The following is a 26,218-nucleotide window of genomic DNA, read 5'->3' as shown; positions in this document are numbered from 1 at the left end:
CTAGGTCTCCATCTCCTCCAAATACGACCTGAGTCACCAGAATCCTCTCCTCAGAAGTCTCCAGCAACTCCCTTCTCACCGCATTTATGATTAAAGTCTAATCATTTTATAAGGTTCCTAATGACCAGGCGACTTTTACACCTCTCTGTATCCAGCCACTGGGGCCCCTGACTCCCTGATCTGAGTGAGAACCACCTAAATCTCCAGTTTTACGTATAGTCTTTTGTGGTTGGATTCCAAGCTGCAGCCCCACGCCTTATTTTGTGTTGTCTTTGTTTAGAGTTCTCACATCTCCAAACATCTCCAGACTATGTGCATTCTGGCCATACGGAAAATATGTTCCTCACATCGAGAAGATGTTCCTCACATCTAACTCAGGACTCATATCTTGACAGAATAAATCTGAGTGAAACCCAGGGATTATTTTAATTCGCAAGACCTGCAGGATTTTTGCTGTTTTGAGACAGAGTCCTTGTAGCCCTAGCTGCCAGCCTGGAACTCCCAGTGTAAGCCAGGCTGGCCTCTACCTTCAGGGATTATAGATGTAAACCACCAGGCCAGCCCTGCACATTACCGCTGGGCACTGCTGAAGATAGTGTAATTTTGACATCACGGGACATATTATACTTAATGATTTTTCTTTGATAGGAATGAGAAACAGCTGAAACAAGCCCCTTTAAAAACACTGCTAGGTAAACTGTGGTTGGCATTACTGCCAAGCTTGCCCAACTACTCCGCTCTTGTAACAGCATGCTATTGGCTTAAAAATAAAAGAACTAGTAATTCATCTCCCCTCTCTCTCCCTGTTGCATCTGATGGGAAGGCTTACTTTTCACAAGGTCTGTGGGGAAACAGCACCACCTGCTGGGCAGAGCCTGTTCTGCACCTACGTAGGCATTTAAGACCCTGCTGTACAACTTCCTTTAGGCAACTCTATAAATCAGTCACTCGGAGCAACCAAGGCCAGCTTCAACAGCAAACCTCTCTGCTCCAGAATTACTGATTAGAGAATCAGCTTTTGAGATTTCTCTCCCTAAAACAACTTGGAAGTCAGTGCTACTGAGGGAGAAACAACCAAATTATATCTGGCTTGACACAGGCATAAAAAGCTACTTTTCCCAGAGTTCCTTGCCCCATCCTCTCTACGAAGAGGGGGTGACATTTTAATTTTATTATACATATATGAGTGTTCTACCTGCATGTATGGCTGTGGACCACATGCATGCTAATGCATCAAACCTCCTGGGATTGGAGTGACATGGCTGTGAGCCACCATGTGAGTGCTGGGAATCAACCCCCCCCCCCCATCCTCTGCAAGGGCAGCCAATGCTCTTAATCACTGAGCTGTCTCTAACCCTTTAAAGATGTTTTTGTGTGCTTTTTGTTTTGATGGCTGGTTGTTTGTTTACTTTGAGATTCTATGTAGCCTTGACTGTCCTAGAAGTCCTCAATACGTAGCCAGGCTGGCCTGGAACTCAGTGACCCTATTTCCACTGGGATTAAAGGCTTTTACCCTGGGCTAGGAAGCTCTGGGATTACAGGGCCGTGCCACACGCCGGGCTCGGTCTCTCAATCCCTTACTCTTCTAATCACTGTAACAAAAGGAAAATCTGCTCTGCCATCTGCCCGTGACCTTGTCTACAAATACATATATGAAGTCAATCCATTCATTAGTTTGTGACTTTATCATCATTTATAAATTATTCCCTTTTCTGACTTATATGAATTTGATTCTATTACCTGATGGAAAATGTCAATCATTACCTAACATTTTTTTCTATCCCCTTCTCTCTAGTATTCACAAGATTTTCCCCCTTATTCAGTGCATCCCCCAAATTACTCCTCCAGGGTTTTCTCAATTAATTAGAAAAATAACTGTTTCCTTCAAGTATTATCTTAGATACCTTTTTAAAAAATGAGATGGTAGTGATGGCGCATGACTTTAATCCCAGCACTCAAGAGGCAGAGGCAGGTGGATCTCTGAGTTGTGGTCAGCCTGGTCTACAGAGCAAGTTCCAGGCCAGCTGGGGTTTCACAGAAAACCCCTGTCTCAAAAATCAAAAACAGCAACAACAAAGAGATGGCTCAGTGCACAAAGACTCCTCCCACCACCAAGACTCGCAAGCAGAGTTTGACCCCTGGGCCCCAGCAGGTGTTAGAAGGAGAGAACCAGCTATCACGAACTGTGCGGTGTCACTCACACACGCACACCAAGTAGAATGTGGGGTGAAAAAACATGGTGATCAAAATTCCAAGAAACTTCGCTCATGCACTGATTGCTTACTGTCTGCATTCAGGAGCACTCAAATCCAAGTTCAAGCTGGGCAACGATGATGCTCATCTCTATTGTGTTAAAACAGACACGCATATTACACGCTCAAAGCAAAATGAGATAAAGTTCAATTCTCACTTTGCTTTTGCTTCTGGCAGTATGAGGTACAACCCAACACATCTATATGAAACTGGAAGAAGAAATGCCTTTATTAATGATTACGCAAAACTGACATGAAATCCTGTCAGAACCGTGTCAGGATAAACAATGCTGTTATAAAGTTTACACCTTCACATCTACTTCAGAGGAAACATTACACACTAGCGTTCTCTGTGGTGTTATACTGGTTTCAATAAAACATTTTTTTAAAAATAGTCATTAACATATAATCTCAAACTGTGCTAAGACATAAAAAGGCAACTATAAAACGGCACTAACACTGGCAGAGTTCCTGGAGCCCATCACCACATTAGTGTTCCACCAGCACTGCTCCAGAGGCTGGCGAGCGCCAGCGCCTGACTCATCAGAGCCACCTTTCCCCGGTTTACTCACTTCCACCGTTCAGGGGACAGGGACAGGGACAGTGGGCTCCTCACACAGGTGCCTTTGAAGCACTTCCAGTTCTTAAAATAAGGTCTCTGAATAATAATTTCTTAAAACTAGCTTTTCATCTTGGTAATAAATTTGATAAACATCACACATTTGATCTGTATTTTTGCAGTTTCTTCTATCAAACACACTGTGGCCTCGTAAGACTTAGATTTATGGTTTACACACAAAGCATCTTTACATGAACTTGGTCCTCACGGAACTGACAAATTTACTCACGTATGTGCCCACGGAAATTACTCTGAGCACACATACATTATATGCACTTGTATCTGTCTGTGTGTATACCTAAGTAAGTTACTTTGACAATTAGAATAAAGCTAGACACTAGGGGACAGTTCCTCGTCCTCAGAAGCTGCTCTATGTTGATGGCAGGTAGAGCTCGCTGAAGGACGTGATGAGGTTGTAATATGTTTTCTCGTCATCTGTTAGTCCTGCATTGCCAGGTCTCACCACCACAGCCACATGCACATCTGCTTCCTCAGCAGCGCTGGCCTCTGTGAAAATCAAAGTACAGGTGAGACCCACCAAGCCCGGGAGCCTGAGGTGACAGCTAAGGCATCAGGGAAAAGAGTACAAGGAGCAAGTCTGGCCTGGCTTTTATTGCAGCTGAAAGACAGGCACAGCAAGGAAGAGTGTAGCATTCTTCATATATATAAACTCTATGCTAGGAAGCACTTAACTGTATGCGGCAGGCAGACAGAAAACACAGCCGGTCCTATCCTGGGCTTTAATTAGAGCTACCGATGAATGCAGCACAGGCCGGCTCTGGCCCACGCCCTTTGTCCATTCTTGCAAATTAGCCCCAGAGAGCTGAGTTGCTTCTCAAAGGGCAGGCTGTGGGGTCTGACACCAACTGTTAAATAGATTAGAGCAAAGGAGGCCTATGATCTAATCTAGCTAAAGTATATGCTCTCACCTCAGGCCCCAACATGGCACGCCCCTGCCCACACTCCATATCTTTTTTATAAAAGGAGCTTTTATTCTCCTGAGCTAATTGTAGTCTTGGAGTTTTACCGCTTCCTTCTGCTAGCTACCCTAGGCCTAGTCCTGGAAGCTTCTAGCCTCCGTACGATCTAACCCAGGCCTAGAATGTTTTGACACTTAACTGCTTAATGAGGTCACTCGTACTGGTTCTTTCTGAGCCCTGGCCTGGCTGGTTCAACTCAGCTGTTGTGGCTCAAACTCCTCTCCTAGCTGACTTACTCAATCTGGCTTCTCTCTCAGCCCCTGAACTGCTCTGCTTGAACTCTAACTCAGCATCTGCTCTAATCTTCTGGCCTTTTCTCGTTCTTTGGCCTGTTCTGTCGTCACTTGTGTCTAGCTTGTTCTCTCATTCAACCTCTCTCTGTAAACCTCTCCCAGTAAAACTGTCTCCTCCCCCCCATCTCTCCCCTCCCCCCCCCTCTCTCCACTGCCCCTTAAGTAGCTTCTCTTCCGCTCTCTTCCCATGAGAGTTGGGCATATCCTACTCTTTCAATTTTTTCTTTGATTGATCACTTTTTCTGTCACTCAATTAGAAATCACTTTCAAACATGCGTGCTTCCCTCTATGAACTAACTTTTACCTTCACTGTTTGGGATTAAAGGTGTGTGCCACCACGCCTTGACCTAAGCTTTTCTTTACCTGAAACTTGCTCTATACCAGGCTGGCCTTGAACTCAGATCTGCTTGCCTCTGTCTCTTTAATCTCTGGATTAAAGGCTTGTTTGTACTCCAGCCAGATCACACAGACCTAGAAGATGTGATCTCTTGCCAGAGCAGCCATGTTCTGAATTAAAATTCCTCTATACCTACTCTTCAAGATTCCACTCAAAACACGCAGCACCATCCCTCTATCAGGAGCACACGACACCTGTACCTAGCTGCCGTAACAATATGCTTTATTACTGTTCACCCCCTCCTTAGACTGTGAGTACGTTATAATCAGTGACTGGGATGGTGTTGGGTGGAAAAGAGTGGAAACAAGACCAGTCATATTAAAGTAGGTAAGTTTGGCAATTATAGGAGCCATCTCTAATATACCTTGGGTTATAGTCATCTTTCCATTGTGTTTTTTATTTGAAAAACAGCAGCTAATATCATCTCTAAAAACATCTACTATGTGCTAGGAACCATTCTTGGACAAAAGGTATGTAAACAGCATGTGGCTCCAACCCCCAACCCTCCCCCTCCCACCCCCCAGTCTACAGATGTGGAAACAGTTAAGCAAGCAGCAGGCCTAAACCATGCAACAGTCAGCCTGACACAATACCCAATGCTCTAAAACAAAGGCTGGCAATCACAGCATGCCACTTTTGTCAAGTTCTTTTGGCACACTGCTACACCCGTTCATTTGCATCCTGTTTTGCACTGTGAAGACAGGGCTGAACGGCGGTGACAGAGACTCTGCACTGAAAGGTGCACATTTACCACCTGGTCTTTAGAGAAAGGGCTTGCTCACTCTTAATCTAGACACCAATACTCCAGTATGTTCTACAGACACTATGTGCTACAATCCCAACAAGTTTCTTCTTTCATATTATAGAATCATTTGAAACATCAGCTTGGTTTTCTGCCCTGCCTTTGTAGTGAAGGGATCGACACTTGGTACAAAAAGCCACAGGACCAGAGATGACAGAAGAGTAAAGCAAGCAACCTCTTACCTTTTCCATCCCAGCAACAGATCACGCATGCTCTGGCCCTCCTGACTAAAGGGAGGGGTCCTTGTTGAACACCCAGATACAGCTCTTTTCATTTGAGGCAACTGATCCTACTCTTTAGCGCTGGGACTAGAGCCAGGCATGGCTTATCGTCCACGCCTTTAATCTCAGCATTTGGGTGGCAGAAGCAAATGCTAGGCCCTGTCTCAAGACAGTGAACAAAAACAGAGTTGGGACTGTATACTCTGATCTCTTCAGACGGTATATGTCTCCTTTTACTCAGGTTAGAGATTAATTTCTAGAACTTCAGCCCTAGGGAATGGCACAAGTTAAACAAGAAAGACTTGGAAACTGCAGGTGTACACAATTTTAAAAGTACCTAAAGACAAAGAACATGAAGAAAGCCTAAGTAGTCTTAGAGGAGTTGTGGACCAGAGCGCTAGCTCAGCCAAAATTGACGTCAAACCTGATGACACTACCCAAAACTCACATGGTAGAAGGAAAAAGTGATGCCCCATCTCCACCTCACACATTGTCTTCTATTCTGTGTGCAAGTACCACGTGTCCCCACTCCCATGATATGTATACAAATGTACAAGTGACTAGGAGTTAGAATTATTGTATGTGCATACCTGTGTGGATGCATGTGCATGGAGACAAGAGGACAACCTTGAGTGTCATTGCTCAGACACAGATGACACAGAGTATAGTGCAGGTGACATAGCTGTTGATTTCAATGGTCTGGCTATCTGTTCTAAAATAAGCCTTGGGCTTGAGAAAGGCTCAGTAGTTAAGAGCACTGGATGTTTTTCCAGAGGACCTGGGTTCAGTTCCCAGCACATAAATGGGGATTCACAACCACGTGAAATTCCGGTCAGACGGCCCAGCAAGCTCATCTGCCTTCCACAAGCACCAAGCATGCATATGGCAGACATTCACGCAGCCAAATCATCCATGAATATAAAATATAAAATAAAAAACACATCTTTAAAGAATAAAATAAGTCTTTGCTTGCTTTGTGCATGTTTCTCTTCCAGTGCAACCTTTCCAGAAGGGGAAGAATATAAGAAGTTTACAGAAGTCCAGCCCAGACAGACATGCAAGAGAGACCCTGGCCCTCACTAAGTCTACTGCTTCCAAACTCCAGAGTAACAAGCCACTGTGAATGGTGCTATCTGCCCAGACTACAATTTTTCTACCAAGCTACCAAGGACTGAAAATGTACTTTTCTTCTTATCTATATTAATTGTACATGGTACCAGGATCACTGTGCCAGGCTCATGCATGCATATAACCATTTAATCGTGTTCTTATGATCTGGCCTGTCTGTCTTGAAACAGAGGCTCTTCTCACTGAACTACAGCTGCTTGTCTGGGTTAGGCTGGGTGGCCAGGAAGCTCCTACAACACACCTCTCTTCACTAAGACTAGGATGTCAGCTAGGTGCAGTTATGGCTATTATGTTGGTGCTGGGGATTTGAACTCAGGTTCTCACGGCTGTACAGCAAGCACTCTTACCCACTGAGCCTTCTCCCTGGCCTAGAACCCTTCCATAATGGTCCCTTGGAGTGGCGAAACAGATATCCAATTATGTCACGTTAAGACAGCACACATGCTGGGCGGTGGTGGCTCAGGCCTTTAATCCTAGCACTTGGGAGGCAGAGGCTGGTGGATTGCTGTGAGTTTAAGGCCAGCCTGGTCTATAAAGCGAGTCCAAGACAGTCAAAGTTACATGAAGAAACCAAAAATAAATAAATAAGTAAATAAAAAGACAGCACACATAAGAAAACTGCCATGGTGAGATTCTGAACTGTCCCCTGCACACTTAGGTACTTCTCTGGGCTCTATAAGGTGATGCTGAGGCTGGGGAAGCTTCAGGAAACAGGGCCTACATGGCACATGTGGGCAGTAGAGGGTTATAGCCCATGCGTGACTATGTGAGGTAGTGCCACGCCTCTCCCCACCATGATGGCTCCATCCTCTGCACTGAAAGTCAAAACAAACCTCCCTTAAAGCTGCTACCCCAGTACTGCATCACAGTGACACAAGAAAACAAGCAAACAGCCTACTACTCACCTACAGTAACATCTGTGAGAAACAAGATGTTGTTGGTTGAGCAGCCAATGCTATCTGCGATCTTTCGGTAACTCTCACTCTCCACTTTGTGTCCAATCTTGGTATCAAAGTGGCCGTCAATAAGCTAAACAAGGAGAATGGAAAGGAACACTCAGTACAAACGCACCTGCAATCTACCATGTCTGTTCTTCCTCTGAAATGCACGCCAGCCACAGTGACTCCATCCCATAAACATTTATGGAAATATACCTAACAGAGTATTTTATAGAAGCTTCAAAAAACAAAGACACTATGGTAAAAATACTTGGAAGAAATCTACTAATTAAACATAAGCTCTATTTGATTGTCATTAGCATTGTTTTATGCCCAAAATCACTTCAAACATGCATGCCTGACATTCTAGCCTTAAAACACCATTCACATCCAAACTACTTGGACTGAGTTTTGCTCCGATGAAAAGGCTAGCCAGTGTGTTAGTGCATGCCTACCACCCCAGCAGCTGGGATGTGCTTGCCAACGGGTTTGCTGCCAAGGCCAGCCAGGGCTCCACACAGACCCTGCCTCAAAGGACTTATGGTTTCTGATCCTGAGAACTCGCCCGCCCAAGAGTTCTCACTTACCCCAGGGTTGCCGTGTTCAGTCTGTGGCACACTTGAGATATCACACGGTCCCCTTGTGCGATATTGCTTACTCTGTCCCATTTTCCATGCAAGTTGTATATAAGATGCTCTATTTCTTAATAAACTTGCTTTGCATGAGCCATCAGCTTGTGTATGCCAAACACCCCTGTCTTCTCCATCTTCTCTCAGGATCCTGACACTGAAGAATGACTCAGGCCACTCTCCCCTCTGTATAAGGTACCCTCAGTTTTCCCAAGTCTTTCTACAACAGTGAGTACTACTGTCTGGATGTTAATCTAGCTTATTTAGTAAATGTCTTTTACTATTTAAGATGCCATGTTTTGACAGTATCAAACAAAATAATGCAGTGTACTGGTTAGTTTTTTTCAACAAATTAGAGTCACCTTAAAAGAAAAAAAAAAAAGCTCAATTGAGGAACTGTCTCCCTCAGACTAGCCTCTGGGCATATCTGTGGGGCGTTTTCTGGAATAATGAGTAATGTGGGTGGTGCCACCCTCAGGCAGGTGGCCCTTGGTCTCATGAAAAAGCAGACTGAGCAAGCCAAGGAGAGAAAACCAATCAAGCAGCCCTCCTTTGTGGTCTCGGCATCAGTTCCTGCCTCCAGGTTCCTGTCTGAGTTCCTGCCCTAACTTCCCCAAATGACTTGATGGGGACCTATAGCCAAATACGTCCATAGGACTTGTCACAGCAATAGCAAGCCAAGTAGGACACCAAGTAACCTACCTCAAGAATGTCTCCCTCTGTGGAATGCCCAAAGAGCAGCTTCTGTGCCTCCACGCTCCCTGAGGAGTAGATATAGACCTTCATTCCAGCCTCTCTCCACCTTCTGACTGCCGGCACCACATCTGCAAAGAACCTGGAGGGAAACCAGGCGAGTGACAAGGCAGAAGAAACACACCATCGAGCCAGGCGGAAGTCAGACAACGTACAGATGCCATGTACTCCTCTGCCTGGTCTGAATGGTGAGCTGAGAAGCAACTCCACAAGACCGGGGATTCCTGTGGTTCTAATAAACAGGCCACTGGACCTGATCATCACAGGTCCAGGGCCAGGACCACAAATGAGAAGCAGCAAGTTTGGTGGAAAGAAGAGTACTTGGCGACAAGAAATGAAGGGGTGAAATAAGGAAGTGACTAGTGGGTGGAGCCAGAGCCCCGGCTGCTCTTGCAGAGGACCCAGGTTCTGTCCACACAGCTCACGGCTGCTCCTAACTCCAGGTCCAGGAGATCCAACGCCCCTTCTGACCACCCTGGGCACCAAGCACGTAAGTGGTGCACTTACATCTACGCAGACTAAAGGAGTATACAAATAAACAAATCTAAGGAGTGAGTAAGTTTAATTCTCAAGGAGCTAAAGTAAGAGTGGCACAAACAGTATTGTATTGTTATTATTGTTGAAGTGATGTAAATTACGAGAAAAGGCTAATTTACCTTCATTATGCTTCAAGAAACACGGAAATGCTTTCCACCCATTTTTAAAAGATTCATTTTCAAGTTTAGTGTTTTGCTTGTATATATGTAAGAGTGCTTCTTGCATATATGTAAAAACATACTGTGAAATTCCAATGCTTCCTTTAAAAGGCAGATCCTTGTAGGGCTGGAGAGATGGCTCAGAGGTTAAGAGCACTGGCTGCTCTTCCAGGGGTCCTGAGTTCAATTCCCAGCAACCACATGGTAGCTCACAAGCATCTATAATGAGATCTGGTGCCCTCTTCTGGTGTGCAGGTATACATGCAGGCAGAACACTGTATATGTAATAAATAAATAAATTTTTTTTAAAAAAGGCAGATCCTTGTAGCAACATAAAAAAATGACTTAACAAAACACATGACACACAAAACAAACACAGACAGCTGAGAATGGCCTTGAATCGACTTACATAAGGCAACTGACTAAAATCTTTTAAAAAACAAACAAACAAAAAAGATCAAAAGAGTCTCTAAGGTGAGTTAGGTGTGCAAGCACACATCTACAAATGCCAGCACTGAGAAGAGTGACATGGGAAACTCCATGAAGCCAGGCCGGGCCACACGAAAGGTCCAGGTCAGCCTGGGATACATATATATAGAGAGACCTTATCTTTAAATTTTGTTTTGTTAAGACAGGGTTTTTCTCTGTAGCCTTAGCTGTCCTGGATTCACTCTGTAGACCAGCCTGCCTCCACCTCCCTGGGTGCTGGGAGTGCTGGAATTACAGGCATGCAGCACAGTCCTCGGCTGTAAAACTTTTTTTTACATCATATTGTGTGTTGGGGGGGGGGGTGAGGTGCATGTGTACGTATGTATGTGCATGTGTTCTCAAGTGCACCCACACACCTGTACACACAAGCACATGCCACAGCACAAATATCGAAGCCAGAGGCTGTTTATCTCCTCCCACAATGTGAATCCCAGGGCTTAAACTCAAGTTGTCAGGCTTGGTGGCATTTGCCCTTACTCACTAAGCCATCAAAAGAGTGTTGTCTTATTTTTAAATCTCAGCAATACAATGCTCAGCAGGGGAGGCATCAGAAATTCCATACCCAATACTCTGAGATTATGACGGTGCGCAGGGGAGCAGAGGAAGTGACAATGCTAGCAACCTCAAAACAACAAACAGGGGCCTGGCCTCACAGCAGTCTTACTCTCTTTTTCTGGTTTTATTTATTATTTTACATGTATGAGTGCTTTGCACGCCTATATGTCCATATGTGCACTACCCGTGTGCCTAGTGCCCGAGTTCAGAAGAGGACACTGGGTCTCCTAGGAATGCAGCTATGGGTGCTGGGAATCAAGCCTGGGTCCTCTGTAAGAGCTACAAGTGCTCTTAACTGCTGAGCCATCTCTTCTCACTTCTCTTATCAGCAAAAAGCATGGCGGTTGTGGGAAGCAGACCAACAGTGCTGTCACTGGGTCACAGAAGGCTCAGCCAATCCAGCCCCAAGTGCTGGTATCACGCACGTACAACACCACACTAGGCTGAAGCTGCCACTTTCTAGGAAGCTGTTTTAAAATAGAACTAAAAGTCTTCCAACCAACCACCCACAAAGCCCCACATGCAGATCTTGGGGACTAAGCAGAGGAAAACGCTTATGAAAAAAGAAAACAACTCATTTGCTAACAAAAAACAAACCCAATACCAGTCTTCTCTTTTTTGAGACCAAGTCTCTTTAGTTAACCTTGGCTCACCTGGAACTCAAGAGATCTGCCTCTCTGCCCTATAAGTCCTAGGATTCAAGCTGTTCACCACTGTGCCTGCTACTTTCTCAATTCTTACTAACTGTGCAACTAACAGAGAGAGTGGATAGCAAGGGGTGCACGTGCATTTGCGGCCTGTGACATGCTCTGTCACTGCAGCACATACTCTGCCTTCACGCGGCCAGCTGTGAAAGCCGCCTTCCACATGTGGCCCTGCAGCTGTTTGAGCGCTGTGGTCTTGCGGTCATGAGACATCTGCCAGTAAACATTATCAACCACAGCCTGGATCATCTGCTGTAGGTCATCCACTGCGGGTCCAGATGCCACAGGGATTGGAACAGCCCCATCCAGGTGTGCATCTTCTTCAGCCTTTAAATCAGAAACAAATCAAGAAACAAACACATTTTAAAAGCATTATATACAAATATGCTTGCGCTTGCGTGCACATACATATATCCATGCATATAAGTGTTTTAAAAAAGATAAAGCAAAACCAGGCAGATCAATTTTCTCCAACTATCAATTTTCCTGAGAGCTGCTAAAAATTACTCTTAAGGGAATAATGTGGCAAAATGGACTGGTAGGTAAAAGTGCTGGCCACCAAGCCTGATGGCCTGAACTCAATCTCTGGGACACAGACAACCAAAAGCAAAGAAACGACTCTCTCAACTGTGCTCTGACCGTCACACATGCACCATGGCACAAGTATTTGCACATGCGTGCACACATGTGCACACACACAATAAATTAAAATAAACGATTATAAATATAGTTTGTATTGCCTTTCTTAAGATTACTAACCCAAAAGGTATGCTATATAAGAGAAAGCATGCAATGGTTATAAGACCTGGTTTGTTTAGTCAGTCGATAGCATAAACAACCCAGAACTTCAATTAATTAGATATCATTAATTAGTTCATGGCTAATGGAAAGAAACCCAGACAGTAACAGTACTGTTCTCTCCTGCCTCTCAGGCACGAGGCTGGAGACGTGGTTGGTGGTTAAGAGCACACGCTGCTCTTGTGGAGGACCCAAGTTCAGTAGCCACTATAGAAGATCCAAGCTGAAGCCAGCACAGTGGCGCATGCCTTTAATGCCAGCACTTGGGAGGCAGACGCAGGCAGATCTCTGAGTTCAAGACCAGCCTGGTCTACAATGCAAGTTCCATGACAGCCAAGGCTACACAGAGAAACCCTGTCTTGGGGGGAAAAAAAAGAAAAAAGAAAGAAAAACTCAAGTTCAGTTTCCAGCAGCCATGTGAGATGGCTGACAACTGCCTGTAAATACAGCTCCGGGGGTATCTGACACCCTCCTCTGGCTTCTGCAGGTAATGCATTCATGTGCAAGCATATCATTATAACAAATACATAAAAATTAAAAATAATATATTTACAAGTACCTTGTAACAACGCAATGCATTACCTGAACATAAAACATGTATGAACAGAACCTGTGTTGAGATAATAAAAAGATAACCTCAGGTTATCCAGAGAACTCGGAAAACCCAAACACTGCATGACTCAGAGGCCATTACGATCATCTCTAATCCAAACTTCTCGCCAAAAGTAGAAGACCTGTAGATAGCAGACTGCATCCTACAGCCCAGCGTGGGAGCTGCTGGGACATGCTACAGACATGGAAGAGCTCTGCCGCTGAAGACGGGCTACACAGCACGCCGTGTGGAAGAAGGAGAGAGGGTGCAGCCTGGCTACAGTGCAGAGAGCAGTCTGAAGCCTGAGCCGAGGAAACACTGTGGAGAAGTCTGTCGGGTATCAGGATGTGAGGACCTGCGAGCACTATAGATGGGGCAGTTTCATGCCATGAGGTGGGAGAGTAGAAAACGACAAGGGCTGTGTCACCTGGTGACATTAGTGAAATGTGACGAGACTGCACAAAACCTTTTGTATTCCACCAGAAAGGCTTGATTTCACAAACACATGAGGCTTTTACGCAATTTAAACAGTTGCTGGAAGAAGCAATTCTGCAGACACAAATTGCTATGACTTGCTTGTCTTATTACACGCTGTGAATTCCTAGGCAGGCAAGTCAGTGCAGTCGTCTATGAGAACCCAGGGCACTGATTTGCAACACGCTCGCAGCATGCTCTAACCCCAGGGACCTTGGAAGAAGATGGTCCTGACCTGCTTCCTCAGCAGGCTGACATCCTGCTGACACTCCTCCTCGTCCCAGTGTGCCTGCAGGTACTCTTTAACATTGTCTTTGATGTAAGGAAATAAAATGTCCTGAGGGGAGAATAAAACAAGAATTAAAAACAAGGGTTAGTTATTTTTTTTAACTGCACCAATGATCTGCGTCTTTTACAATCTTACTTTAACTAATAAAAAGTCTCAATGGGAATTGCTGCTGTGGGTCTACCAGAGGGACACAAAGAGAGGCAGGTTCACCAACCCAGGAACTGGCTGTGTTTGCAGTATTTTATTGGAATACAACCACAATTGTTCACTTCCGTAGCGTCGGGCTATTCTGGGGTCACAATGGTAGAGTTGAGACTGTTTAGCCCAGAAAGCCTAAAACCCATTCCCCAGCCATTTATGCGAACCTAACTCGCAGACTACATTGTCAGACCGCAGCTTTTCTTGTTTGCTTGATTTGTCTTTGTTTTTTAACTACCTGTTCTTATTTTATGTGTGTGAGTGTTTATCTTTGCACATATACCCACAGAGGATGTCAGAGCCCCGGGAACTGAAGGAGCCACCACGTGGATGCCTGGATGCTAGGGACTGCACATGGGTTAGCAAGAGCAGCAAGTGCTTTTAACCCTGGATCCTGGGGACATGGAATGGCAGTGCCTTACTCAAAGCACAGCACAGTATATGACTCGATATCTGCTGGAGGGTACCTATATGACGTTAACTGTGAAGTAGAGCAAGAAACTTGGTAGTCAGACTTCCTACAGAGCATCCTATGGCAGATGTGCAGGTAGGCACAGGCCTTAGACTTGTGAACAAGCACTCAGACACTAAGGCAAAAGCAATGCCTCAAGACAGACTTAATATGTGAGTTCCAGGCCAGTTTTGGCTACAAAGTAAGACCCTGTCTCAAAAAGAAGTGAGACAGAAGAGTAACTCATGCACTAAGAGCATAAGCTCTCATTTATCCAATATATTTGGGGACTACAGAAACGGCTCAACGGTTAAGAGAACTGGCTGCTCTTGAAGACCCAGACTGGATTCTCAGGACAGACTAGGTTGCTCACAACTATCTACTCCACACCCTCTTATCTTCCTAGAGTATTTGCAAACATATGGTGCACAGACATTCAAAAACACCCATACAAATAATTTCTTAATATTGTTTGGTGCCCAGGACTGAACTCAGGGCTGTTTGTCACCACCTTATCTTTTTATAAGATTTATTTTTACTATTTTAACAATGGATGGAGGTATCTGCACATAAATGCAAGTACCCACAGAGGTCAGAGGTTACCAAGATTCCCCTAGAGTTGGGGTTACAGGCAGTTGTAAACCACCTGACCGGGATGCTGGGAATTAAACTCAGGCCCCCAAAACAGCAATCTGCGCTCTAACTACTGAGCTATCCCTCTAGCCCTTTGCTTTCTAAGCTTACTCTACTGATGCACTAAACTCTTGGCTTCTCTTCAGTCAGAATCTCCAAGTGTGCATACCTCTCAAATTATATGGTACATTTAAAAGTTTCTCTTAAACATTTCCTGTGTATCAAGACACGGTAGCTGGTACTTACGTAAGGAGTGGAGAAGTGAGCTACCATAATTTTCAGACCATGAGAAATTAGGGTGCGCCTTATGGTCCGATTGCTGTTTTTACTGATTTTCTTGTTTTACTGCTCTAAAAACTGGGTGTATTTTACAGCCCGAAAAATATGATAAAAAGAGAAGTCCCAGTCAGTGTGGGTGGGAAAACACATTTCACTGCAGTGAAGTGTGGAACAAGCAAAGTGCAGGGTTCTGAGCAGGTTCAGGATGTACTGGTTGAGCCAGTCTTAGGAATAAATCTTAAAAACTTGAAAATAGATTTGTGCTTGAGTGTAGAACCCATGCACACACTGCCGAGGTCCTACATTTTAAGTGAAATTATAAATTATGAATCAAATTCAAGAACCATGCTTAAAATTTGTTCTCTCTACTTATTTAAATCTGCTGAATGCCTCCTCTTTTGTGAGATGGATTCCATTCAGCCTAGATTGGCCTCACACTTGCAATCCTTATGCCTCAGCCTCCCAGATTACAAGCATACACTCTATGCCTGACTAAAAGGTTCGTTAATTTAATAAATGCTGTAAACATTAAGATATACATAGGTTTGGGGTTTTTTGTTTTTCTGTTTGTTTGCTATGTCATCGAGGCTAGCCTATAACCCCCACCCTGCTGCCTCAGCCTTCTGAGGAACAACTGTATTACAAGCATAAGCTACCACACCTAGTTCACATGCTTTTATTTTGGCCCAGAAAAAGAACTGAAGGAAAGCTTGGGAAAATAGTAACAGAACCAACCAAAGGTTCTAAGACTGTAACTCACAACCCTTGATAGAATGTTCTGGACCCTTCTAGGGTCCAAAAAGTCAAAGTACTTTCAGAGGACACTAAGTGTTGATATTGTCAATGCTAATAAAGACGTCTTTTTGTTGTTATTGTTTTGGCTTGGTTTATTTTTTTGTTTTTGTTTTTCAAGACAGGGTTTTCTGTGTAGCCTTAGCTGTCCTAGACTCTCTTTGTAGACCAGGCTGGCCTCACAGAGATCCACCTGCCTCTGCCTCCCCGAGTACTGGGATTAAAGGCCAGTGCACCCGGCTGATAAAGACATCTTTATAGGGAAGTTAGCAGAGTGACTTTGAAACAAGAATCATTAGTTTCTGATAAATGTTGCCACTGCCCTCTTCCTTTCCTTCCTTTCTTTGCAGTGAGAGTATTCAATGGGGTTTTCCACAGGCCATCTCCACAAATACCAAATACAGACTTAAGAATGTGGACATTGGGGCTAGGGAGGTTGAGAGCTCTGGCTGCTCTTGGAGGGGACCCAGGTTCCATTTCCAGGTTTTTGTTGTTGTTGTTGTTTTGAATTACAAAAGTTTATAACAACGTACAATAGGTTTCAGGATAACACTTCATTCTAGCTGTAGGTGACAAAGATGTTATTATGGTGGGGAATCAAGATGTTTAAATAGGAATGGAAGAGGCCACCATCTGGGGAATCAAGATGTTTAAATAGGAATGGAAGAGGCCACCATCACCTCAGACATGAGGCACAGCTTACTTAATTCTTTCTACCCGTGGCCAGGGACCCTTCCCTGTGGCCTCGGCTTTCAGCTCCTCGAGTCTCTTCTGCTCCTCCTGTTTCTGCTTGAAAGCCTCATCTTCCTCATCCATCTCCTTGGCCTGCTTCTTGGGCTGTTTCAAGGGCATCCTTTTGCCACCTTTGTGGCCCAACATGGAGCCTACCAGATTCCCAGCTCTTACACAGTGGTTCACCAGCATCTCTAACCCAATTCCAGGGATACAGTGCCATTTCAGAACTCTGCTGGGCACTGCATGCACATTGTGCACATACACGGCATGTAAGCAAAACACCCATATACAGAAAACAAGTAAAAATTAAGAAATATAGATGTCTTCAATAGTAGATGTTCAAGGGATGTACAAAGACGCATTCCTTTTCCTGGCTTTAAATGGCGTGTTTAAACCAACCCCATTTCCTCCAGGTACAGGGAGCACGTCATGGAAGAGGAGGCAGAAGGTGGAAGGAGGGCTGTGAAATTGACATTGGACTCACAGCAGCAGTAGTTAGCTGTACAAGATCACGCCAGCCAAAATTCCAGCAAGAATGAGAAAAGGGTACGCAGAACCCACACCTAAGAGAGGACATACCGGCTGCTGCTGGCTGCTGGGGGTGGGGAGGGGTCATTTTTCCCTGAGGACATAACCAGGGGCAGGTTGCCCATTGTTCTAATTTCAATTGCTGCGATAAACCATCCTGATGAAAACCGAGTAAGAGAGGAAAGGATTTATTTGGCTTATAGTTCTAGGTCACAGTCTACCATTGTGCTGGTTAGTTTTATGTCCACTTGACACAGGCTAGAGTCAAGAGGAAGGAACCTGAACTGAGAAAACGCCTCCACAAGTCTAGGCTGTAGGCTGTCTACAGGGCTTTTTCTTATGAGTGATTTATGGGTGAGGGACCAGCCCACTAAGGGTGGTGCCATGCCTGGGCTGGGGGTCCTGTGTTCTATTAAAAGACGGGCTGAGCAAGCGAATAAGCAGCACCCTCCATGGCGTCTGCATCAGCTCCTGCCTCCAGGTTCCTGTTCTGATTTCCTTTGATGATGAACTATGATGGGGAAGTGTAAGCCGAATAGACCCTTTCCTCCCCAACTTGCTTTGGCCATGGTGTTTCAAACTAAGACAGGCACCGAGGTGAGGGCAGGAATTCAAGCAGCGTTTCCTGAAGCAAACCCTGAAAGGCAGCTGCTTGCTGGCTAACTTAGGCTCACAGCCAGCTAGCTTCCTTATCCAGGCCAGGATCACTGCCAATGATGGTGCTGTCCACAGTGGGCTGGACCCCCTGCATCAATTAATAATCAAGATGGTACCCTACAGATACAGCCATCAGCCAATCTGACCTAAGAATTAATCAAGGCTTTTCCTTGCTGAGGACTCCAAGCTATGCCAAGCTGATAACCCATCTAGGGACACTGTTATAGGATATTAGTGATTGCACACAGAAAACCTAGCTGTTAGCAGGATGTAAGGGCTAAACAGATACTGTGTCAGATGCAGTTAGGAGTGTCCGGAAGAGATGCTGCTCAGGGTGCCTCCGAAAGCCTCCATAGACAAGACTGCCACAGAATGGAAAGTCCCTGCCTATTTAAGGTCTCTGCTTGTGGTCTCTGCTCTATGACCTGAGGCAAAGTCAGCTGGGTGGTCTCCAGCTACCCCACCATACCGGTGAAATGTTTCTCGGGCCCCTACTAACTTGGCTTGGAGCACCAGCACCAGCATCAGCACCACTGCGATGACATGGCTGAGCCTGCCAAAGGTGTAGAGGAAGAGCTAGAAACTTCTTTTAAGTAACTGGACTTTATAATAGCACACTCTCCCCCCCCCCTCTTTTTTTTTAGGCTGCTGAGAGCCTTCTTGAGGAGCTCTGGGTAAGGGCTCTTTTGGGGCTTTCAGGAACAATAGAGAGGCAGCTGGCAGGATGCAGGTAAAACAGAATTTTAGGAAAGAGAGAGAAGGAGCCCTCGGGTTCGGAGGAGCTCAAGAGAAAGGCAGGTTAGCCAGGTAAAAGGACACAGATAGAAGGAGACTTCTACAGAGGTGGCAGTTTAGATGTAGAGTCAGGCTTGTAAATAGGTATCTTGTATATAGTACAGAAAACAGATCACCCGCAGAGCTGGCAGGGTTCTGGCTCAGTTTATACCTCACATGTCTTCACTGGCACAAATGCGAGATACATTAAACAGTAACACATGAAGGGGCCACATAAGGACTGGAAGGGAGGTAGAGGTATAAGAACACAATAAGATAGATTTTAAAATACGCCTACAGGACCCAGCTCCAGAGGCTGGCCCACCCACTGACCTCGCCACACCCACAGGACATCAGCTCCAGAGGCTGGCCCACCCACTGACCACGCCACACCCACAGGACATCAGCTCCAGAGGCTAGCCCACCCACTGACCACGCCACACCCACAGGACATCAGCTCCAGAGGCTGGCCCACCCACTGACCACGCCACACCCACAGGACATCAGCTCCAGAGGCTGGCCCACCCACTGACCACGCCACACCCACAGGACATCAGCTCCAGAGGCTGGCCCACCCACTGACCACACCACACCCACAGGACACCAGCTCCAGAGGCTGGCCCACCCACTGACCATGCCACACCCACAGGACACCAGCTCCAGAGGCTGGCCCACCCCACTGACCACGCCACACCCACAGGACATCAGCTCCAGAGGCTGGCCCACCCACTGACCACACCACACCCACAGGACACCAGCTCCAGAGGCTGGCCCACCCACTGACCACGCCACACCCACAGGACACCAGCTCCAGAGGCTGGCCCACCCACTGACCACGCCACCCCCACAGGACACCAGCTCCAGAGGCTGGCCCACCCACTGACCACGCCACCCCCACAGGACACCAGCTCCAGAGGCTGGCCCACCCACTGACCACGCCACCCCCACAGGACACCAGCTCCAGAGGCTGGCCCACCCACTGACCACGCCACCCCCACAGGACACCAGCTCCAGAGGCTGGCCCACCCACTGACCACGCCACACCCACAGGACACCAGCTCCAGAGGCTGGCCCACCCACTGACCACGCCACCCCCACAGGACACCAGCTCCAGAGGCTGGCCCACCCACTGACCCTGCCACACCCACAGGACACCAGCTCCAGAGGCTGGCCCACCCACTGACCACGCCACCCCCACAGGACATCAGCTCCAGAGGCTGGCCCACCCACTGACCCTGCCACACCCACAGGACACCAGCTCCAGAGGCTGGCCCACCCACTGACCACGCCACACATGGACCCAAGAGGATATTACATTTAAGAGAAGAGGATAAAGTTGGGAAGGACAAGTGTTGGGGGAGTAGGGTCTGGAGGAGCTGAAGAGAAGTGGTAGGTGGTATGGGGAGCCCGGATGAAAGGACAAAGGGAACTTTAGTCCTGTGTCCTTGACCAGGAGTGGACTTGGCAAGGCCGGTCTGGGGCTGGAGCCAATGCCTCAGAGGAACCAAGGTTGCCTTCTGGGGCCCACTCTGCCCTCTGGGCTGGGTTATCAGTCCTAAGGCAGCTGAGTCTGGAGTGTCCTCTCTGCTCTTTGCCAACACTGCCTGATATGGCTCTCTGCTGAGCTTGGCCATCTTCCCCTTGCAAACAGTGTATATGATGCTGTACCCTTTTTTTTCCCCCTTTTCAAGACAGGGGCTCTCTATATAGCCTTGGTTGTCCTGGACTCGCTTTGTAGACAAGGCTGGCCTCGAACTCACAGCAATCTGGCTGCCTCGGCCTCCTGAATGTGAGGATTACAGGCTTGCGCCATGGCTCCTGGCACCTATGGATCTCTTTGGTACACCAAACATCTAAGGGGTTTAGACTTAGCAGTACATAGAGCAAAGGGTTATGTGCAGGGCTACAGCGCAGTGGCAGAGTGCTTGCCTAGCATGTACAGGGACCTAGGATTACTCTGGGGGGGGGGGGGGGAAGGCTAGAAAACTAAATGAGAGTGTTTGCTTTTCAGGGAACTATGATTAAATTCCACTAAGTGCTGGCGGGGATATCATGAAAGTGGCAATTTATATTACTCCACACAGCTCAATGATAGCTCACGGAGAGAGGCGGTTAAGACGTTTCTGCCAATGTAACTGTAAAAGCTGCCACATAAATGTTTAGAAGTCAAAATATGGCTGTGTTTTATGGCTGTAGTTGTTTTAATGAGAAAAATCACAGAATCAATAAAAATAAAATAGTGGCTGCAATATTTACCTAAGTTCCCTTTGAAGAAAATGGGGATGAAAGATCCCTCCTAAGAACAGAGCTCAGCTACTTAAAAGTCTTTCGGGAGAACCACAGAGTGCAAGTGATAGTAAGTGAAACCTTAAAATTTTTTTACCCAGAAAAATAAAAGAATACAGAGGCAATACAAAGAGGTTACTATCCCACTAACCTCAAAGGAAAAGAAAATGGAAATTAAATGGCTTAATGCTTCGTAAAAATAAATAAAATTTAAAGCAAGAAATAAGAATCAATATTAAACAGTTTGCAAGGCAACGCCCTGTTGTGGGCAATACAGAAGGAAATGGAGGACACAGCCCTAACAAGACTCTGCTGGGTGGTCACACTGCACCAGGAGACACTTCATTCCACCTTCCATGAGGCTCTAAAAGCAGTTAATGGCATCTATTCAGTGCTGCAGCCACCTCCTGGGTCACCAAAGAGAGACACGACAAGCATAGGAAGGTGGCAAGAAGGGGCCACGGGGGCGAAGGCGATCAAAACACTCACAGGCATGTGGGAACCCATCGCAACGCAGCCTATCACTTATCACAGATAGGCTGTCTGTCTTTCTAGGCGAAGGTCTCGGTCTAGCTCAGGCCGGCATGGAGCGCACGCTGCTTCCCGCTCCTGTCCGACTTCCTAACTTGGTCTACAAGCTGAGCCACCATAACACGCTTTGCTTTCTGCCGAGTGTGTGTGTGTGTGTGTGTGTGTGTGTGTGTGTGTTTGTGTGTGTGTTTATACGCATGCGCACACACATATGTATGACGTGTGCATTCCACTGCATGTATGTATATGTGAACGTAAGGACTCAGTTCTTTCATTCTACCATGTGGGTCCTGAGAGTGACTTCAGGTCAAGAGGCTTGGCAGCAAGTGCCTTTACCATCTCACTAGCCCAAAAACATATAATTACAGTACAGCACAAAATTGACAAAATTTGCCAGGCGTGGTGGCGCAGGCCTTAATCCCAGCACTTGGGACACAGAGGCAGGTGGATCACTGTGAGTTCAAGGCCAGCCTGGTCTACAAAGCAAGCCCAGGATAACCGAAGCTACACAGAGAAACCCTGCCTCGAAAAAGCAAAACAAAACAAAAAAAGTCAACCCACGTGTGACAGCAACAGGACTATCATCCCAGAACTTGGGTGAAGGTAAACAAATCAGGAGTTTATAGTCATCCTTGGCTACATAGGAAGTTTGAGGCCAGCCTGAGATACGTGTGACCCTATGTCAGCAACAAAATCAGATTTCCCGGTGTGAGACAGACTCTTACCACAGAGCCCGGGCTGGCCTGAAACTCCTATGCCTCAAGCTGAGTGTTGGCTTTCCAGGCATGTGCTACCACCCTGGGCTTGCTGGTGTGTTTTAAATAAGCCACCCACTATACAAACAATTAGAAGACATTTGCCCTGAATGAAATTAGGAGAAAATAAGTGCCAGGGACAAGAGGAGCTAGGCATACATAACTATGGCTAAAGAGTTCAGTAAAACCCAAATTCCAATCAAAACGGTCAGACTGTGGACTCAAGAGAGCAAAGCCGCATCAACACAGGCAGAGAGCCGCTGGCCACTGTGAGTCTGAAGACACTTTGCTCACCACTTAGCACCTTCTGTGACTAAGACAGATGGACCTTCATATGTAATATCCCCACAGGGTAGTGTCACATATTGTGACAGTATAGTGGAACTTAGGAAAACCTGCTTTAGGTTACACTCTCTCTTTCAGGGATTGCGTAATGATAAAGTGAACGCCAGGAGCCATTCCCAAGCTCTTGTTTCCGAGAATCCTGGCTCTAGACCAGACTTGTTTCCCTAGAAGGAGACAAGAGGGCAGCTGTACAGATGCCATGGGTGGCCTTGCCAAGTCACCCCTGAGCAGTGAGGAGCCTCTTGTCTGCGTGCTATGTTTGCTGAGGCTTCCTGGGCAGGGGGACACCTGCACTTTCTTCTCCAGGATGAGTTCATTATGAATCATCCTGGCTCTTCCCAGTGTGTGCAGTCAGCAGAAGGCAAAGGGGGCAGATGACAAGCCATGGCAGCTAAACAGTCCTGTCATGTCAGAACAGTGAGGTTACACATTCTTCTTCTTCTTCTTTTTCTTTCTTCTTCTTTTTCTTTCTTCTTCTTCTTCTTCTTCTTCTTCTTCTTCTTCCTCCTCCCCCTCCTCCTCCTTGGTTTTTCAAGACAGGGTTTCTCTGTGTAGCCTTGGCTATCCTAGACTCGCTTTGTAGACCAGGATGGCCTCAAACTCACCTCTGCCTCCCAAGTGCTGGGATTGCTTGCCCCACCAGTGCTCAGTTTTTGTTTTTGTTTTTTTTAAGATTTATTTATTATGTATGCAGTGTCTTGCCTGCGTGTACACCTGCATGCCAGAAGAGGGCACCAGATCTCACTATAGATGGTTATGAGCCACCATGTGGTTGCTGGGCAGGGCAGACAGTGCTCTTAACCTCTGAGCCATCTCTCTAACCCCTAAAATTTTTTAAGAGTCATCTATTTATTATCGTGAATACATTGTTCTGCCCACAAACACAACTGCACCGCCAGAAAAGGGCATCACATCGCATTATAGATGGTTGTGAGCCACCATGTGGTTGCTGGGAATTGAACTCAGGACCTCTGTCAGAACAGCCAGTGCTCTTAACCTCTGAGCCATCTCTCCAGCCTTTAGACCTTCTTGACCAAGCAAGTAGAATGTGTTTTGTAAGACAGACAGAGCTCCTGCACACTGGTGTGATGACAAGCTTCTCAAAGAGGTTGTTGCCTTTAGCAAGCACAGCAAGAGTTGTCATAGAGGACAGTGTCACACAGAACAGATAAAAGAATTCCTGTGACTTTAGAGAAAGCTACCCACCCCTGCCAAAACCAGTTAGCTCTTTCATAGACGTAGGGTATAGTGTTGCCCGTCTCTCCCTTCAGGATTAGCTAGCTCTGTGGGCTGAGGGCACAGCTCAAGGGCAGGGAGTGGGATGGGCCTGTGTATCATATGCCCACACAGTTTCATCCCCAGCAGATGAAAGGAGGAAGATGGGAGAGATCCAACCACAGGCCTCAGAGCCTCACTTAATTCACTGATAATATTCAGCCCACAGAGCGGCTGGAAGGCTTATATCGGACAACTTACATCTTTGTACTCTCCGGCTCCCTAAGGTCTATTTAGCCTAACCATCTGACTCTGCAATAGGGATGCATGCCACTGAAAACCGAAGTCTATAGAAATGGTGGAGGCTGGCTCTAATCAGTGAGGAGTGAGACACCCATTACCTATTCTGCCGGGCACCTTCCTTGGTCCAAGGCAGTGTGACTCACCGGCAAAGGCAGCTCGGCTTTGACTGTGATTTTTGTTTTTATCATTGGAATTTTTAAAGGCAGGGACTAATGCGTATCCTACACTGCCCTCAAGAGCATCTGCCTCCAGGAGAGCAGGGATGCGCCACCATACCAGGCTAAAATACCTCTTAAGCAGCCTCCAAAACGTTGGACACTTGTAGCAATGTGCTTCACTTCATAGAACGGTCCATTCCTTCTGCCAGAACCATTCAGTTACAGTACCGAATACTAAACATCTTTCCTGAGGACACCAGAAACTAAGTCTGACTGTTTCTGTGCTCTGGGGGGCCAGAGGCTCTGTACTGTCTCTCTCTGTCCCTCTCTCCATGAGGCGAGTGAGGCAGAACCCAAACAACGGGTGTTCCCTTTGGAAAATGCCATCTGTGCTCCAAATCAATCAAGAAATGTGCTCATCTTGTAAATCCCATTAAGGAGGTTAATTGTAACTGAAGGAAGATAAATTCTGATATAATTAAGTGTGATAAATCTCAATGAACAAGGGCGGGTTAACATTACAACTCTCCTGGGACTAAGCAAGGTTTTAAAGGAAGCTCAGAAGACAGAATGTCAGACTCTCATGAGTTCCTGAGAGCCGGCCAGGGCAGGGTCCTAGTGGGGAAATAATTCACATTTATTGAAAGGAAACAAACGTCTTTTTAGTAGATGAAGAAGCTGAGGCTCAAAAAAATTTAAGAGTCAAATCTTTCTAGAAGATTATAGATGACGCTGGAAGCAGTGGCACATACTTATAACCCCAACACTCAGGGAGGCAGAGGCAGGTGGATCTCTGTGAGTTTGAGGCCAGCCTGGTCTACAGAGTGAGTCCAGGACAGCCAAGGCTACACAGAGAAACCCCGTCTCAAAAGAAAACAAAAAGATTACAGATCAGATTCAATACCATAAAAAATAACCGTTACATTTAACTGGGTACAGCCAAGACCTGAACTGTAATCTTGAACCATATGGTCCAAGCCCTTTCCTGAAATTATTACATTACATGGATAGCTAATTCTCCTCCTTGGAGAGAAAGAGTCTCTCTATGTAGCTTAGCCTGAGCTAAAACTCTCAATCCTCCTGCCTCAGTCCGTCCACTGCTTGGACATTACAGGCTTGTTATCAAGTTTAGAAAACAAAACAAACAAACAAAAAGCTGTTTTAAGCTTTCCAAGGTGCCCACATCAGTCGGGGATGAGCAAAGGATGCCTACTGAAGCTCCTCCCACACAGTAAACAATTAGCCTTTCCACAGTTTGTTGGCAGCTCTGCTTCATAAACGGCCCTGCAAGTGAGTGCTCACGTGCTGGTCAGCGCTTCCTCAATTCGAGGTAACTATGATGTAGCTTGTGGACAAGACACGAATAGCTGCACTGCAATATTAATGAATATATATACGTAGTATAATAACACATATGTATGTATTAAATAAGGAAAGCAGAAACATATAAGTCTGTGCATTGATCATTGATAAAAATAGGACCAGGGCTTGCAGGATTGAACCGTGTCGGGGTTCTGACCCAGCACTCACTAATGTGGCTATGCAGAAGGGAGCTATCACAACATGCAAGGACAACAGCAAGCATTTTATCAAATGCGAACATTCCTGCAGCTCGGAGGTGATAGCTGGGTCTCAAGGAGGAGACCACAAGGACTGCTGGCTGCCGCTAGTTTGCAACGTGAGCACAATGCCCAAGGAAATGCCCATTATATCACCACAGATTAAAAAAAAAAAAGACCAAGCGGTCATTCTATAGTAGTGTGTGCCCTAACATTCCAACAGGATAAAACATTTATACAAACCATTAATTATCAGTTAATTCAACTACATTAAATTACTCTTTTAAAACTTAATAGTACAGAAATGTGCAAATAGATTTTGTACTGGCAATGCGTACACAATTCTGCTGATGTACCTGACCAAAAATGTTGACAGATGAGAAACGCAGAAGATCAGTCTGATAGTTTGAG

The 26,218-nt window shown here is 46.1% G+C and overlaps 1 protein-coding gene across 5 annotated transcripts in view; it reads right to left on the bottom strand.

Annotated features, from left to right (window-relative positions):
* Positions 1-2,391: 2,391 nt before the first annotated feature.
* The window catches only part of ENOPH1 (enolase-phosphatase 1), a 37,885-nt gene continuing 14,058 nt past the window's right edge, over positions 2,392-26,218 (bottom strand). For 4 of the 5 annotated variants that reach the window (XM_084760574.1, XM_084760570.1, XM_084760572.1 and 1 more), the window contains exons 2-6: positions 13,555-13,656; positions 11,580-11,782; positions 8,962-9,094; positions 7,598-7,721; positions 2,464-3,378 (exon numbers count right to left, since the gene is read on the bottom strand). In XM_084760574.1, coding sequence (XP_084616700.1) covers positions 3,242-3,378; positions 7,598-7,721; positions 8,962-9,094; positions 11,580-11,704 — 519 coding nt within the window. In that variant the 5' untranslated portion in view covers positions 11,705-11,782; positions 13,555-13,656 and the 3' untranslated portion in view covers positions 2,464-3,241. The other variant, XM_084760571.1, reaches the window with a different exon arrangement.

Source organism: Acomys minous (genome assembly GCF_964271855.1).
Source record: "Acomys minous genome assembly, chromosome: 15".
NCBI lineage: Eukaryota > Metazoa > Chordata > Mammalia > Rodentia > Muridae > Acomys > Acomys minous.
Note: the sequence above shows the minus strand (reverse complement) of the source record. Positions and strands in the feature narration are given on the sequence as shown.